The sequence below is a fragment of the Thamnophis elegans genome, chromosome 4, assembly GCF_009769535.1.
Source record: "Thamnophis elegans isolate rThaEle1 chromosome 4, rThaEle1.pri, whole genome shotgun sequence".
NCBI classification, from domain to species: Eukaryota; Metazoa; Chordata; class Lepidosauria; order Squamata; family Colubridae; genus Thamnophis; species Thamnophis elegans.
In genome coordinates this window covers 30,215,448-30,234,241 of record NC_045544.1, presented here as the reverse complement: position 1 = coordinate 30,234,241, position 18,794 = coordinate 30,215,448, and the positions used below count along the sequence as shown (strand labels likewise).

General features: G+C 37.4%; 1 protein-coding gene across 4 annotated transcripts in view; it reads left to right on the top strand.

The window, feature by feature from the left end:
- Positions 1-18,794, top strand: part of PDSS2 (decaprenyl diphosphate synthase subunit 2) — a 91,256-nt gene that overhangs the window by 25,782 nt on the left and 46,680 nt on the right. For all 4 annotated transcript variants that reach the window (XR_004255274.1, XR_004255273.1, XM_032216565.1 and 1 more), the window contains exon 2: positions 2,931-3,065. Coding sequence is in view for 2 of the 4 variants with exons in the window: in XM_032216565.1 (XP_032072456.1) it covers positions 2,931-3,065 (135 nt within the window). In the remaining 2 variants the exon portion in view is untranslated. The remainder of the gene's footprint in view (positions 1-2,930; positions 3,066-18,794) is intronic.

Genomic DNA, 18,794 nt, shown 5'->3' with positions numbered 1-18,794 from the left:
TATTTGGTGGGACGTGGCTTCAATGTGGTCATCCAACTTCTCTCCAAGCAAAGAAATCAACTCCAGATTACTGAACGTGCTGATTTAAGACTCCTGCTAAGTGACTTAAAACCAGACATTGGGAAACTGGTATCCCTTCATCAAGCCCTTCCATCACATTAAGAATTTACTGAACAGTGAAGTAGTTACTAAATTTTACTGAGTTTACTAAGTTACTAGTTACTAAGATTCTTGATAAATGACTATCAGACTTTGAAAACCTGGTATCACTGGATCATGTTCAACAATTTTGTTGAATTAACATTAACTAAAAAGGTTTTTAAATTGGATTTTGAATAAACGTGCAATTAATTGTTACAGTTTTGAATTTTACTGGCACTATCTTCCTTCCGTCGTGCAAACAGCCCAGTCATATGACCAGCCACGCCCATCAAGCCATGCCCACAAAACCGGTAGTAAAAAAAATTGAATTCCACCATGGGGGAGGATCAGTTTGTAGCACCAAGGGGGTGGTGGACTGAAAAAGTTTGGGAACCACTGGTTTAGATCATATGCAGGAATATTATATAAATTTCTGCCTGTATCCTTGCTTAATACCATAGTGGCTACTATTTCTCTACATGGAGTTGCTATGAATTAGCAATGTTCTCACAAAAACGAAGTATTTCAGAGATTGCTTCACTGTCTCTATATTCTATTTTTCTGTCATATGGTAATTTACTTCATTTACATTTTCATTCAATCTCAGTGAAGATGGATGTGTAGACAGAACTTTTCTCCTAACTTTAGAATTTTGAGCACCTAGTTTGAATACTGATTTCATTTAAATCAGTTGTACAACTTGCAAAATACCTTCATGGTTAGCTGCTTAATTATACAATCTCTAATGCCATAGTATATTAATTTTATTTGCATTTTTACACCCTTCCGTATATGCTACATAAAATGAACCTCTTGAACATAATGCCTCCAATACATGAACTGTTGCTTTAGTAGTTTTGCAACAGTGAGAAATACAAAATACAAATACAATGAAAAATATATATCAAGAAGTTTGTCTAATAAACAGGATCAAATGTAGGAAATACATGTTGGTTTTTCCAGAATCACATTTTATTCATTTTTCATTTTTTGGTTTAAAGACAACTAAATCAGCTGCATCTGGCTAGTTTAAAATTGTTATTGCAAAAATATCGTGTTCTTGGCAACAATTAAAATAATTGTCATTGCCTTTTTCAATTTTTGTTTGGTTTTCAATCTAGCTCATAGCCCTGAGACTCCCTGTTGGTCTCCATGACTGATCCTGGTTAGATTTTTTTGATCAACCAGTTATCTATGTTATGCTAATTTATTATAGTATCCAAGCATCATAATAAACATTAATGTTTTCTGTAGTTCTCAGAAAGAAATTGGTTTTGCATAGCTCCTTAAGAACACAACCTCGGATTTTTAGTACTCTCTGAATATATACTTATGTAGTATAGTTCCAATAAAGCCCTGAGATTCAATCTTGTGTCATTTTGACTTTTTACAAAGGCCTCTGGCATATATGGAGGGACAAGAAACATTCTTGGAAGTAACAATTCAGCTTGAGGCTGGCACTTAACTTTGGCACACCAGTTTTCAATTTAGTTATTTCTTAATTGAAAGAATCTTTAAAAATTAAAGTATAACTTGGAATAAAGAGAGGTTTTTGTTGACACATTGTTGGCCAAGTTTTAAAGCTCTGAATTCCAGAATGTTCGGCTAGAATGGCCAATAGACAAAGTAATTGGGAATTCTGTGACTAGTAGTAGTTTTGGCAATCTAGAGGTCTCAGAATGGGAACCATTGAGAAAAGTAGCCTGAATCATGGTTTAAAGTATCTTTACATGATTAGAAATTATTGTTATTTAGCATATTCAAAATAACCTCAGTATTTAAATGGTTATTCAGGTAGTCCTCAACTTACAATGGCAATGGGGCCCAAAATTTCCATTGCTAAGCAAGAGAGTTGTTAAGTGACTTGTGCCATTTTACATCATTTTTGCCATAGTTATTACCATATTTTTCGGAGTATAAGATGCAACTTTCCCTCCCCCTAAAAGAGCATGGAAAGGTTGGTGCGTCTTATACACTGAATACAGCCATTTTTGGCCTGCCAAAGCACCACACCCTCATCCCATTTTTGTGAAAAATGGGCCATTTTTCCTTCCCCCAGCCCGCAGAAGCACTCTGCAAGCTTTAGCAGGGTTAGGGGAAGGCAGAAATGCCCCCGTTTTTGCAAAAAACAGGTGAAAAATGGGCTGTTTTTCACAAAAACTGAGGCGTTTTTCCCTTCCCCCAGCCCCCAGAAGCACTCTGCACGCTTCAGGAAGGATGGGGAAAGGTAAAAATGTCCCCATTTTTAGCAAAAACGGGGGTGTTTTTTCCTTCCCTCAGCCCTGCTGAAGCCTGCAAAGTGTTCCTGAGCCTGGGGAGGACAACACCTTTTTTTCCTTTCTTTCCTCCTCAAAATCTTGGTGCGTCTTATACACTGGTGCATCTTATAGTCCGAAAAATACAGTAAGTGAATTTCTTCAGCTCTTAAGTGAATCTTGTGACTGTTAAGTGGTTGTCAGGAACCAGCTGGTAAGGTTACAAATGTTGATCATAAGACCCTGGGACAGTGCAGCTGTCACATGGCCATGGGAATGTTGCCACAGTTGTAAGTGTGAAAAATGGTCATAGCAAGTAACTTTTTTCAGTGCTGTTGTAACTTTGAATGGTCACTAAATGAATGGATGTAAGTCGAGAACTCCCTGTGTAACTCATTGGAGCCCCTATTTGGGAATATTATATGAATAATGAGTGGTTGGTGTTCTGTGAAGCTAACACATTTGACAAAAAATCAATTTAGGAGAATTCTATAAAGTATTTGGACTTATGTGATTCTTTTTCCTCTTTTCTAGGGGCTTTGTGTCTGACACCAGGAATAATTTGCAGATGAGAGGTCTGGTGGTTTTACTTGTGTCTAAGGCTGCTGGCCCCAATTTGTCAAAAGAAGACTCCATTCAGAATGACATTGTCAGTGGGATATATTCTAGGCAAGTATTTGGATAATCCAAAGGTACATATAAATTGTCGCCTTTATGTCAATATATATATATTTACTTTAGGTGGGTGGATAGATCGATAGAGTGATGAATAAGAATCAGCTGTGTTCTATTTTAAAGATTTCTACAGCATGGAAAAATTATTTTCAGTGTTTATGTAAATTATATATTGTTTGCGCTTTACAGCCCGCTCTTAGAAAACATATTATAGTTGCAATGAAAAATATATTCACAGAACTATTCCTGAGGTTGCAGGAAACAGTTTTTAAAACGTATTATTAACCCTATCTTGTTTCATCCCAGCAACCTTGGGAAATAGATTGGCTTAATAATTGGATTCCTCCACTAACCACTACAATACCCTTGCCTATCTTAATTACCTGTGCAATTAGACAATTACTTAACCTGGATATTTGCTTATATGTGGCTAGCTGTGAATACTTTGTTAAAAATGGCCTTCGTTCTTTTCAAATGGAAGTCAAATTCAAGCAACAATAGATTTTGCTTTTCATTTTTCTTATTTCTCTCATAAAAGAGGAGAGAAGTACATCTGAAAAGGACTGAACTTCTCCATAATTTGAAGAACATCATGTGAATGTTGACTTGTCAACATAAGAGCCGAGGTGGCTCAGTGGTTAAATGCAGCACTGCAGGCTACTTCAGCTGACTGCAGTGCTGCAGTTCAGCTGTTCAAATCTCACCGGCTCAGGGTTGACTCAGCCTTCCATCCTTCCGAGGTGGATGAAATGGGGACCCAGACTGTGGAGGCAATATGCTGACTCTGTAAACCGCTTAGAGAGGGCTGAAAGCCCTGTGAAGCGGTATATAAGTTTAACTGCTATTGCTATTGCCTAAAAATTGCTATATATATATATTTTTATCACACTACTTTTGTTCTAAATACTTAATTCATGAACATTCCAGGAGAAATGTTAGGTGAATTATTGGTCAGTGGTTGGATGATTGAAGTTGACTACTTTTTCAAAATCCATGAACTGTCTCTAATACCCTTTATTGCTATTTACCAAAGTAATGAGTGTGAAATCTCATGTAGTTGTTTCAGTAATTAGTAAGCTAGGGGTCATGATTCAGGGCAGACCCACATTACTTTCTCTGATTTTTGTTAATGAAAGCAGCAATAGGATGATGCTGTCTAAAGAAAAAAAGAGCATGGGGAATGGACAAAGACTTTTTTATTTGACTGATTTTTCTATTCAAAATGTATGGCTCATCACTTTTCTTTTAGAAATAAAGTTGTAGAAAGGTATTAGCTTTATTAAAAAAATGTTGCTTTATTAATGCATTCATGATATTTTCAGTTTAAAAGTAAGCGGAAATCTTAGGCTATTGCTATTCAAAAGATCTTTATAAACCTAGATCAGAGGTGCCAAACTCGCGACCCTCGGGCCAGATGCGTCAGGAGCTGGCCACGCCCACCCCCATTTTAGAAAAGGGGGAATTGCAAAATGTCACATGACGACAATGTGTCATCACGAGTTTGACGCCCTCAACCTCTGCCTGCCCCATGTATTCCCATATGGACTTGCCGCATGCTCCAGATCTCTGCTGACTGATGCCTAATGGATGTTGTTGGAAATTCTCTACCCAATATTCATATTAATACAGAATAGATAAATGAAAATCAGTCTGATAAAATCCAGACTAACTATAATTAGCACAAAGAATAATGAAAAAAGTCATTAATTTGCAGAAGTCACGTTATAACTAATATGCATCTGTAGGATAATAAAAATGAATGAAGCATGGAGTAGACTAAGGAAATATCTAGCTACATTATGGGCACCAATGCAGTGTCAGTGATTCAACAATGAATCCAAAGGGGAATAAAATACTAACAGCAATTCAATCGGGAAGACATAATCACAGGTTAAATACTGTAAGTTCATATGCGAGTAAAGGCAGGTGAGCGAATACTTTTGGCAATATAGTGTATCTCAGTATGGAAGGAAAAGTGAGTAGTGTTTGTTATTGTGAGTATAATTACAACAGTTCATTTAGTGACCATTCAAAGTTTCAATGGCCCTGGAAAAAGTGACTTATGACCATTTTTCACAGTTCAAACCTTTGCAGCATCCCCATGATTATGCGATCAAAATTCAGATGCTTGGTAACTAGTTCATACTTATGACTGTTGCTGTGTCCCGGGCCCATATGATCACCTATTGCAAGCAAAGTTAATGGGGAAGCCAGATTCACTTAACAACCAGGTTGCTAACTTATAAACTGCGGTGATTCGCCTTACAACTGTGGCCAGAAAGGTCATAAAATGGAGCAAAACCCACTTAATAAATTCTCACTTAACAAAATAATTTTTGGGCTTAATTGTAAGTCAAGGACTACTGGTACTTGCACCAAATTTCTAAATCTATCTAGTAAAGGCTCTTTCAGTGTGAAATTAATTTCAGAAATAAGTATCGGTAATGGTTTCATAAAATCTTCTCAACATCTTAATTTTGAACTTGTGACCATGGGGATGCCTCAGCAGTTGTAAGTATGAAAGAGAGTCAAAAGTCACTTTTTTCAGTGCCGTTGTAACTTCAAACAGTCACTAAATTATGATTGTAAGTCAAGAACTATTATTACTCCCATTTCCTCTGAAATTAAACTTGAGACTCCCCAGAAATGTTCACTGAAATGCTCTGTAGCTAGGATTCAACTTGGATGAAGAACAGTGTTTCTATCATCAGCTATTAATAGAATTTTGTATAATATTTGGTTATGTATTTGAAGCCTGATTGTAGTGCCATAATAGCTGTTAGTTGACATTTATTTTGTAGGCTAGGAATTCATATTTTTGGTTCATTTAATAGTTCTGGGGTTTGGAAAATGAGGGCTGTATGTAGTTTGTGAAAGTACACATGATTTTCAGTAGAACAGAATAACTATAAAGAAATTGCTGCAATTCTGAAGACCAAGATTTTAGAGAAAGTTGAATTGTAAGACTCAGCTGCATATTGCATAGTAATATATCATATTTGTAGGGTAGTTAATTGGTCTTTGACTTTTAGATTTGTAAATGACAGGCTATAACAATGGATTCTAACCTCTGCTGTTCTATATTAGGACTCGCTCACACATTGTTTTGTGCAGTTTTGTTGGCCTATTCCGGGTGTTCAACTGGCTCTTTCATCCCTCTGCTGCGGCTCCCTGTCGCGGCAGAGGGATGAAAGAGCTGTCACCCTGTTTCAGCGGTGGCAATGGCTGGAGTCTCAGTGTGGGAGCAAAGCACCCCTGCATTTGACAAAAGAGCATTCCGCCTTTGTCGTGGTGTATTTGCTGTTGATGCCTCCATGGCCTGCTTGCTGTTCTCACAGTGCCTTGCGCAGCACAGTGAAAAGTTCTCAAAGTTACTAACCATGGTAGGTATATACCATACATGTAAGTGAGGCATATATGGATATTGGATCAGGTATATTAGGTAAGTATGTCTTTATTTTATTTATGAAAGTTCCCAATTCCAGAAGATTCTGGGTCGAATACAACATCAAAAGCAATAGAAACCAATTAAACAAAAGAAATAAAACAAAAGAAATAAAGAGCAGTGCACCTCTTGGAAGAAAACAGTCAACTAACACATAACATCCTAACATCCCAAAGGCCTGTGGATGAAGCCAGATTTTTTAAAAAAAATTAAAGGTGGGGAGTATACAGGTAGTCAACACTTCTTGGCCAGTCATTCAGTGACCCTTTGGAATTACAGTGATGCTGAAAAAGGAGACTTGCGAAGTTTTGGTTTTCATAGCACCCCCATGATCATGTGATCTTGATTTGGGTGCTTGACAACTGACTCTCACTTAACAATACTTGTAGCATATATGTTTTGCCATTTGCAACCTTTCCTGTCAGCTTCCCATAAGTAAAATCAATGGGGAAGCTGGTAGGGAAAGTTGCAAGTCATTTTGGCAAGTCCCTCACATCCTCCAATACCTGGCAGCAGCCATCTTTGCCCCTACCACACTCGCACTGTGTCTTATGTTCTGGCTTGCTTGTAACCCATTGGGGACACTTAGTGAACCACAATCCTGGCTTAATAATGGCAATGGGGAGTATCAGAATTCCATCACTAAGTGATGTGGTCATGAGATGTGCTTTGTAACCACCTTGTTTAGTGATGGAAATTCTGGTTCCATTTTCTATGTTTAACTGAGAACTTCCTGTAGGTGTCTCCAGGGGATGCTGTTCCAAAGGCAGATATCATGATAGAAAAGGTCTAGGTCCATGATGGTGAACCTATGGCATGCGTGCCCGAAGTAGCACACAGAGCCATTTCGCTTGGTATGTGCAATGTCGGCCATTCCTCTTCCGAGTTTCTGGCGTGCATGTGACGATCAGCTGGCCTTTGTGCGTGTGTCAGTGCCAGAAACCAGAAGAGGTATTCCATTTTCTGGTGCGAGCATGCGCACTGGCGAGGTGATCAGTGTGTGCGCATGTGCAGCAGTAACCGGAAGACTTGCTGTCCGGCGCGCATGTGCATGCCAGAAACCAGAAGTTAATTTTGGGGGGCACACATGCCCCCTGGGCAAGTCTTCTTCCTGATCGTGGCCCAGACAAGCATGCACACAAAGTATTCCCTTTTCAGCACTAGATGCTGAAAAGGTTTGCCCTCACTGGCCTAGGTTCTGTCAGATTACATTCTTTGATTGTAGGGACGCATTTCAGGTGCACTGTGTCTGATTGTTCATGGTGGACAGAAACTATCAGAGATAAGCAGTCCCGCAGATAACCAGGCCCTATGACATGAAAGCTTTATAGCTGAGAATCATCCCTTTCAATCGCACTTGGAAGCTCTGGCAAACAATGCCACTTGCAGCTCAGTAGCGCTAGACTATGCCATCACATTCTGAATTAGTTGCAGCTTCTGTAGTGTCCACTGCAGTGGTCCACTAATGGGTGACGAGGGCATGACTGACTGTTTGGAGGGCACACCAGATAGATTGTGGCAAAGGTCCTCCTCCTGGGTACATCTGTCACCTGCTCTTTGGGTTGGACCTCCGAGTTCAAGAAAACCCTCAAATTGTACAATAGACATGAATGGGGAAGTGCTACCCTCTCTGGTGCTAATGCCCAGATGAGCCCCTGCAGTTTTCTTGGTAAGGTTTTTCCAAAGTGGTTTTCCCTTCTTAGGACAGAGAGCATGTGACTAACCCAAGACAACCTTTTTGGCTTTGTCCAAGATGGGACTAGAATTCATGGTCATGTAGTTTAGAGCCTGATCCTTAATCACTAGACCAAAATGGATCTTGATGGAAGATAGTTGTTTCAAATATTCCAAGATGCATCTGGTTAATATCACCTGGTCCTGAAAGCAGCAGCAGCTTTTGTTGCTCAGGAAGGGTTCTTATCCTTCCTTGATGCTGCTTAGAGTTGTGCCCATATGATAGGGGAAGGAGATCAAAGGCTACTTACTAGCTCCCTTAGCTAGGGATGGTCTTCAAAAATTTCAGCAACGGGTCCTCTGCCCGGTTGCTGGATGGGCGCAGCCATGATGGGCATCACCTAGTCAGCCTCCTACACCATGGCGGGGGGCATTTTCGCCTTCCCCATGCTCCAGAGGTTTTCCTTGAGCCTCTGGGAGGGCGAAAACTGCCTCCCCCAGGCTCTGGAGGCCCTCCGCAGGCTGGAAACTTCAGGGAGGCCCATTTTTCCCCTTCCCCAAGCCTCCACGCGGGCCCTGCATTTACCTCGCATCCAAAACTGGCCTGTGTGGAGACTCCTGAGAGGGGAGAGGGAGAGGGGAGAGGAGGGGCCAGCCAGAGGTGGGATTTGGAGGTTCTCCCAACTGGCCATAACATTAACCATAGGTTCTCCCGAACCCGGGCGAACCCGTAGCAGCTCACCCCTGCCCTTAACTATTATCAGAGCATTTATATTATAAGATCCATCTGCTTCAAGACTATGTTTTCCCAAGAGCCACAGAAAATGATCTTCTGGTAAGATAAAACTGGGAAGGGGCTAGAAGATAACGAACGTTAAATGTTGTGAAGAAATTGTGGGGTAATCTTCATATTTTTGTAGTTCATAATTTACAACATACTTCCAGGGTTTGCCTTTTAATGAATGCTTATTCTCAAAGCTATAACCACCAAAGTGTTTTTCTCTGATAAAACACTCCTGTTGTTGCTCAAACCTGGGGAGGATCCATCAAGTCTGTCTGAGATAGTAAAATTTACAGGTTTAAAAGAAAATTAACATTGCGGATAGGCTTCAACTCTTGAAAAATAATCACCTGAGCTAAGTGTTTTTCTTTTTCTGATTTGAACAATGGAGTCAATTAACATTTTAAACATTTGTACTGCTACATTTATCTCCTAGCAATGGTGTGAAAAGTCTCTATAAACAATTGAAATAAAAGAGGTTGTTTGACACTTGTTAGAAAGTGACCAGTGTAATTTGCACAATTCACTCACAAAACATGGTGTTGTTTTTTTTAAAGTTTACCCTGCAGCACAGGATTTACATATATATGCACACTTAAGAAAAAAATGTGTTAATATTGGTAACTAGAACATGATCGTTTGTGATTCAGTATTTTCTCCCTCTGACCATTTGTTTCATAATTTGGAAACCGAGCTGTAAGATTGGCTGAAGTTGTGCTAACATGTTCCAATAATACATTCTTCCCTTATGTGAATAAGAGAAAAAAATTATTACACTGTTTTTATTATGTGTTTGACTCATGGGATGCTTGGCTATTTCATTTTGCTTGATTTGAAGAATGAAACAAATATTTTGAAACAACTGCCACTTTAAATCCAGAAATGTATTTCTGCTCATGCATTGTTAGGACTGAATTCATTGGTATTATCACTTTTCAGTTACATTGATGTAGTTATGTATTTTTAAAAAGCTGTGTGGAAATATTTCGGGGAAACGCTTGGACAGATGAGCATCTGTTCACAGGCTTGGTAGTGTCTGTACATAATTGGCAATGCATATTAATGGGAATCTGTTTACTTTCATTCAGTTAGTCTAATGCAATCATTGCATATAAACTTAACTGAATTGCTTAAGTTTGAGCCGAAAGCAGAATGCCCTCCCTCCAAAGAAATGATTTAAAAAATTATCACAGGGAAAAATAATACACTCTGCAGGGTTACAACCTGATTTCCAAATACTTACAAATGTAGTTGCTAGTTGTTTAATTCTTTCTGTTTTCATAATGAGGAGCAGAGATGCAAAGAACGATCATGTTGGGACTACCACAGCTAAGGAGTTCACCATAGACAAGGTCTGGTGCCTGCTCATGTGATGATGGCATTCACTTTCTTTTAAGCACTGTAAAGCACAACCTTTGTTGTGAATTTTGTTTGTGTCAGCTTTGTTAAATTTGTTGAACTTGCTCTTTGGAAAAGTTGGTCCTTGAGTATCACAGGAGTCCCTGAATTTTGGGGTCAGTGGGCACATTTGACATGCTGATAGCTTATCCCAGGTAGTCAAAGAAAATAGCTGCCATGGAAAGTGGGGTGGGGGAGAGCTTGTCCATTCAGAAAATGTTGGCACAGTGGGTGTGCTCACTGTAGAACACTCAATTTATCAGAATGCAGGCCTGCACAATTTCTTGATACCATCTTCTAAAATGGCCTTGCCTGGAACTCACTGTCAACTCCTTTTTTCCTGTGCAGGTTGTCCCATCTGTAACAAAATGTTGGATTTCAGCCACTCGCAGTTTTATTTTTTAACTATGCCAGTGGGCGTCAGTAGAATCCAAGGATATTTTTGAAAATAAATGAAGATCATTCTTTGCTTTGGGACGTGCTAGCATACTTTCTAAACATAAAATAAAATAAAAAACACCGTTAAAAGCTAGGTATCTTCTGGCACGGCTGTGTTTTCCACAAAATAAGACAGGGTCTTATTTTATGTTGACCCCTAAAATAAGCGTGTGGCCTAATTTTTGGGGAGGTCTTATTATTTTTGAGGTGCAGGAGGCAGCAAGCGTGGTTACTTCGTATCAGCTGCTGTGTTGCAATATTTTCAGGGAGAGCTTATTTTCCAGGGAGGGCTTATTTTTGGAAGAACACTTATTTTAGCACATGCTAAAATAAGCCTGATTGGGCTTATTATCTGGGGAGGTCTTATTTTTGGGGAAACAGGGTAAGTTACGGATTCCCAGATTCATCTTTTTCACCAGTTTGTAAACTTTAGCAGTTTGCAGAATGGTAAGCTGTTGCATCAGCTGTTCATATTTCTGGTGAATGTTGCCCAGGGACTGTTTTCTGGTGATGTTTTACTACTATTTTCAACATTAGGGCTACCATGTCTGGACTGCAAAAATCTAAACAATCACCAGATGGAATCAAAGAGTTGATTTCCCTGTTCTTTTTTACTATTTAGGCAATTATAAACAATATTGACGTTTATATAGCGTAACTGTCCTCAAAACTAATATTGTTATTTGATAATATTGATATTTTTAAATTCTATCATATTGTATGGTATGTTGTGCTGTAGTCATTTAGAATTAGATCATTGAAGCAGCATAAAAGCATTCATAACAAAACAAATAAAAACTGAGAGCCTTTTAAGTCTCCAGCTGTGGAAATACATGAGACCGATAATAGAAAGTTGCTCTTTAAAGACAATATTCTACTGAAAGCTTTTTTGGATACAAAGGAAGCTCTTGATTCCTTAAGTATGAGCATTTTCTTTCCTTTCAAATATTTCATTGTTAAAGTTGATCCAAGAGAAACAGTATCACACTGCAACGCATATGTCACACTGACTTTTTTTGGTAGTTAGCAATTTTCATGAATTACACATTATGGAGAAAAGAAATCTCCCAATAGATAAAAAGAGAAAACATTAATAACCATACCAGAGGTGGCTTCCTACCGGTTTGCATCAGTTCAGGTGAACCGTAGTGGTAATTTAGCCTTGGTTGTAGAACCGGCAGCAACCCAGGCTGGCCATGCCCCTGAACTGATTCCCCGGTGGCTGCTGCTATTGAGCGAACTGGTACCAACACCAGTAAGAACCCACCCCTGAACCATACAATACCTAAATGTATGGCGAAGTGAATTAAAGTTGCAATTTCATTCAATTGAAATTGTTCACCTCCAGAGTAGTGGACAATTTCAGCAAAACTAAGTATTATATTATTTGAAAGATTAAAGACAGGCTCTGAAAGCATGGACCATAAACATTAATTAATTTTTATTGGTGCCAGAGTTTCTTTATTGTGTTTGGCATTTCCTTATTTGTACTCTATCTTGATTATTTGTTTAGTAATAAAAGATAATCTTACCACTATTGCTATCTATAATAGTGAAACACCTATATAACAGCAGAAGTGCCAAATCCAACAGTCCATGAAGCTACAATTCTTTAATAGAAAAATATGCTCCCATCCAGAACAGGTGTAAACTAGTCAATTATCTCCTTCCACCAACAAAGGATAGGATAGGATATGTCTTATCTGCATTAAATTTCTCTCTTTAGTTTTCTGTGAATGTATTTAAACAATAGCACTTAGCTAAAAAGAAATATGACTTTTTTGAGTTTTTGCTAGTTTAAAATATATTTTTTTAGAACAACCTGACTATTAACTCATTTTTATGGTATACAACACAATATGTGATGAGTATATTCCTATCATCTTACTTAAAACTCAGTTGACTAGTTCTTTAAAATGTGCTAGACTAGAGATCTTTGATCCACTGTTGCTATATCATAAAATGACAGGATAATTTTATTCCTAACCATAATGGTTTTAACCTTGTGTACTAATTTGAATTTGCTTGTGAAAGTAGAATCTTAAATGAGATACAAATGAAGGAAAAATTGCTAATGGTGGCAGTGTATGTCTAATGAGTACTGTGTAATAAACCATAACCTTTTGAACAATGATGTAGAAATCTGTATGATTATTTTGGATGGATAAGTCCTTGTATACGGCTCATTACCACCTGGCATAATATGTATTGATATAGACTGTAATGGTGAACTATTTGACATGCTGTTTTTAACAAATGTGACTTGCCTGGTTAGGACTTGTGTATAGGAAACGTAACAAGAGAATTACAGACAGTCAGTCTTGCTACACATCATGAGAAGTAGAATGAAAGTCTTCTACATCAGGTTCCAGTCCAGTATCCATGTATGCAGATAAAGACCAGCTACACAACTAAGAACCACCTATATGGATCCACCCGCGCAGTTCCTTACCATCTTTCTCCAAGAACAGATGGTCTGATCTGTCAGTTCTGAAAGTGAGGATTGTATTTTGGGAGTGTGTGCTTGGAATAAATCTAGCCCTAACAGGTGATGCTGATAGTATTTAGAGACATCTCTGCCAACCATCTGCTGCATTACCTTGGCCATGCTGGATTAGGGCTTTCCCTGCTTTCCTTGTAGCCATCTGTTTGCAAGTGGCTGCATTGATACTAGAACCTTGTTTTCTCCACCAGAGTTGAATATTCTCGTGTCTATCATTATCCCAGGCCCACAATCTCTACTTTTTTCATACATTTATTTCATTTTCATCTGTTATTTTTCAGAAGGATATATAACTGTGGCTGTCTGCCAGTGCAGCACACATCATTAAGACAGCAACTCTGCCCATCCTTTGTAATATTTCCTGAACCAGATGTGGAAGTTTGCAGGCAGAAAGGAGGATCTTTTGCGCAAATGAAAATCCACTCTGTAAAATTTTGTTTGCAAAAAGGTTGAAGACTTTCTGGTTGATCAGTCCAGCTTTTCTATTACCCTGTTTCCCTGAAAATAAGCCCTCCCTGGATAATAAGCCCAATTGGGCTTTTGAGTGCATGAACTAAAATAAACCCTCCCCTGAAAATAAGCCCACCCTGAAAATATTGCAACACAGCAGCAGCCATGAGGTGACCACGCTCGCTACCTCCTGCACCTCAAAAATAATAAGACCTCTCTGAAAATAAGGCCAGGGGCTTATTTCAGGGGTCAAAAGCAAATAAGACCTTGTATTGTTTTTGGGGAAACACAGCACTATCTTTATTGGTTAAGTTACATTATCTCATAGCAGGCATACATTAAATATAATAAAATATATAGCAGTTTCTTTATAGTATTAATTATAAAAGCTCCTGACCTTGATACAAATGGCCCAGTTCAGCTGTTTGCCTTTTGAAAAGTTTGTTAAATAAGTAACTGCACCTGAATATGAATGGGAAGGAATCTCCACTAAGCATGTCATAGAAAGCAAAGGACAGAAAACATCCATGTTTGCAATCAGTAGTGAGACTACACTTGGATTACTATATACGCTTCTGGTCATTATAATGTTTTGTTTATTTAGCGTATGGCATACATGTCAGGGAAATCTACACATGCTAGACACAATGCAGTGCTGACAGCCTAGATTGCTAATTCATTCTGTTCAGCGCATGCATGTCTATCCTTGGTGCACTGTGGAGGGGCGAGGCGAACTGACTTTGCACCATTTAGCTAGTAGTATTCTGGTTTCTGGCTCTTCCAGGCTCCTCCGCTGGTCTTGCCTCACCTTGGGTTGCAATGCCTCACATCCTGCCAGGTCATTCACTGGCTTCTGCTCTCTGCACACACGAATGCAGCTAGGTTATAACAATGACTAAGTGGAAATAAATTTTAATAAATGTGAATTATTTTCATGTAATTTCCAATAACATGAGGCTTTAACTTGAAAACCTTTTAATAAACAAATCTTAAACATTTTGCCTAAATGAGTTATTGCTCTCCTTTTTATCATGATATATTACTTCCAATAAGAACTAGATGATTTGATTTTATATATAGGTAGTCCTCCACTTACAACCGCAGTTGAGATCAGAATGTCCATCGCTAAGCAAAAAGTGGTTGTTAAGTGAGTAACACTTGATTTTACAACTATTTTTTGCCATGGTTGTTAAGGAAATCACTGCAGTAGTTAAATGAACCACATGACTGATACAACTTATTTTAATTTATTGTTTTATTCATATTGCTGCATAACAGTGGTTATGAGTTTTGTTATACTCTAATGAGGTTTCTAGAATGCATGCTGATGTATACATAAGGTTTGATCATTGCTGTTAATCAATGCCATTGATTACTACGTAACCTGGTACTGACATAAGATGGTGCTTTTCAAATGGAAGAGAAGAATAAATATTGAAATAATTCAAATATTGATCAGTAATACATTATTACAGTTTGCATTTTCAAGGTTTCCTTTTGTGCCTCAAATATGTATTTGTAATCATAGTTTTCATGCATAACTGTGTGTTTCCTTCCTTAATGGTAGAAGTATAAGTAACAAATCTGTTATTGTTCAGATTAAGGCAACAATTAATAGCAATAGCACCTAGACTTATATACCGCTTCACAATGCTTTACAGCCCGCTCTAAGTTTACAGAGTCACATATTGCCCCCAACAATCTGGGTCCTTATTTTATCGACCTCAGAAAGATGGAAGGATGAGTCAACCTTGAACCAGTCAGGATCGAACTGTACAGTCAGGATCAAATAGTAGTCAAATTAGCCTGCAATACTGCATTCTAACCACGGCACCATCTCGGCTCTTAATAAAAATAAAACATATTTTTAATTGAAGCTGAATGTATAGTAAAAAAATTTTTTTTCTTGAAATGATATTCATGTATAGCAGGATGTATTAATCCATTAATTTCTCATTTTCCATTTTACACAGCGCAAGTGAGAAAATAGGCAAGAAAGTGACAATGAACCATAGTTACTCTTGCATTTTAACTAGGATATCTTTGCTATACATTGGTAGGCCTATAAGCTAGATGGTGAGTCTACCTATTCTGGAAATGTTTAAAGTTCCTGCTTTTTCTTCAAAGATGAAATACGATTTTTTTTCCCTGTCCCAATTTAGATATTCGAAATACAAGTATAAGCAGAATTGTGTCAAGAGTGTTTTATTTTTTTTAATTAGTTATCAGTGCTGCTTTGCTCAGTTGGTGAATAATAAAAACTGGTTTTAAAGTCTCTTAATTTTGGCTTATGCAATCAATATAAACAAGGTGAAGATATCGAGGCATTTTCTGATGCTATAGTCTAATTTCAGCTTTTTAAAGCTTGTTTTATAAGCTTTAAAGTTTTTTTTAATGATTGGCTAATTTTAAATAATGATTATAAGATAATATAAGCGAATAGTTTTAAATTTGAGAGTTAGCTATGGCTGTGTTTGTGTTTAAATTTACTTGCCATGTTTCTTCAACATACACTTTTTGACACATTCTGTTTACAAATATTAAATCACACAATTACTGTATAGCAGGATACCAGGCAAATGCTGTTGCCTGGGGAATTAATGTTTAGGAATGATTTGATGGAGATCAGTATGGAACTGTTTATTCTACATTGGAATAGGTTGAAAATATTTGATAGTTATTAATTTTGAAATGAAAAAAGTGCAAGAGGCAAAAAGCTGCATAAGAGTCATTGAATTAGTAGCTTTGTTCTAAAAATGTATGAACAGTAGCTTCACTGTTTAGTGGCGAAAAAAGGAACTACTGCTCTCTCTCTTTTCTTCCTTTAAATATGTTCTAGGATTAAATACTGATACTGAAAGATAAGGTGATAGTCCCCACTTTGTCAATTAGATGGCCATTATGTAAGACTCTTGGTTTAGGCAATTCCCCCCCCTTTTAATGTTACGTCTTTGTGCCATATATTAACTTCCATCTACAATATTTTCTCTGTGATTATCTTCATTGATTTATTTGTGAAGAGATAATTTGATAAGATTGCAATATTATGTGTATTAATTATGAACGCCTTAATGAACGCAGCAAAGCTTGTCTTGGATTAAACATTTTCTTATTGTTTTTTTAATAACCTACTTTTTCTTCTACAACTAATGTCCACAGTTGTAAAACTTAAAGACATTGTGGAATTGTAGAAACTCTGCCCAGAATTACCTATATATGAGTTGGGCAGTTATATAAATTTGTTTAATAAATAATAAATAGATATATAAAAGTGAGTAAAAAAAGAATCAATTACATATATCATCCTACAGCTTTTCTTGGCCTTTCCTTTGTTATGCTTTTCCAGAGGCAGAGTATTCTCTCTCTCCTCCTCTTTCTTCCCCTCTCCTCCCACTCTCCTCCCTCCCTCCCTCCCTCTCACACACCACACATACAGCGTCTTTGGATTTCTACCATTGAAGGTAGCCTAAAACATATTGCCTTCAGTCATAAGTATTTGTGGATAGGATAAAGGGAAAAGAGACATCATGTCTATCATGACACAATGCAAATGATATTATCTAATTTACATCATTTGCGCAATGATGTCATGACACTTGTAAAATAATTGTGTGTTGTATTGGTTTTTTTTTTGCCTTCAGCTCTCCAATTACTGGGCAATATGATTGAAAAAGAGGAGTTGCTTACAATTATTTTTCTATACATGTTCTGTAGAATTGGCTTGCAAATTAGGAATTTAAAAGCTCTATAAATACTGTACTCTTAGCCTTCATTGATTAAATAAATAAAATTCCCTCTCAGCCTACATGTTTTGTACCATACTTTAATAAATTTAATATTTGTGATTTTAAAAGTCATTGTTTTATAATTAATTTGGGGGTAGAATGCAGTAATTAATTGTTTGAATGCTCCAGGATTTATATGGAAATGTTTCCTTTTAAACATTAATCTGAATTGAGCTGCTGAAAAAAAAAATCTGATGTTCTCTAGGAGATGTTCAAATCCTTCAAAATTGCCTACAGCTATTTAATAATTTCTCACGGTACCAGAATTCTATGCTATTTCAATTAAAAATAAAGGAACCTGAAGAGGAATTCTAATGTGGTTAGCTAAATGTTATAGATGCTATTTGGAGATTAAACAGAAAGGAAGGATAAAATAGAAAGGGAAAGTTGGAAAATACTACATTTATATATTGTTGAAGTTTTGTCTGATGAGCTGAACAATGACAATTTTTCATTAAAAGCTTAATAGGGGAAGAAAAAGAACAGTAGTAATTTGGGTAGGATAATGAAGGGTTGTGTTTCAGGTAAAAAAAGAGAGACTTTTCTCCTCAGGATATTAATATGTACTTTGGGGAAAACAAGCTATCTGTTGAGGAAGTTGCAGCTTTATGTCCTCATCACTAGAGATCTCCATATGCCCTTGGATCTTCAGAAGTCAGAAATGGCAGATCTCAGTTGCTGAGACCAGAGGGCTCTCATTGTGATTCATGGCAGGTATTCAGCTCAATCTGCCCAGAGCAAATCTGTTTAATGTTGATCAGCTGTCCATCTGATAAGTTGAATTGATATGGACATTTTCCTGGGAGGACTGCCCTGACAATGACAGCAGGAGCATCAGGATGCCTTATTAGTCTCTGTCTTCTCTCTCTCACTCACATCAACAGGAGAATATATTAACCCTTCCTTAAACCTTGGATTATAGCAGAATGCAGTTTTCTGTTCTAGAATATAAATGGCTTGTATTTCTGTTTCATTCTGGAAGACAGCAAAGTTTAACAATGATTAGAATGTTTCTGTCCCATGATACCATCTGTACCTCCATAATGTGATTTATGGCAATACTAGCTTAGCCATTGAATCAATACTACTGCTGCTGAAATAGAATACAAAATGATGATATACCCTTAAGACTCTTTTGGTCAATTTACATCATTAACTTTTTTTTCTTAATAATTATTGATGCATTAAAATTGCCAGTCCACATTTGAAGAATGGAGGAAGGATTTACATTTTAAACTGTTTCAAGTTT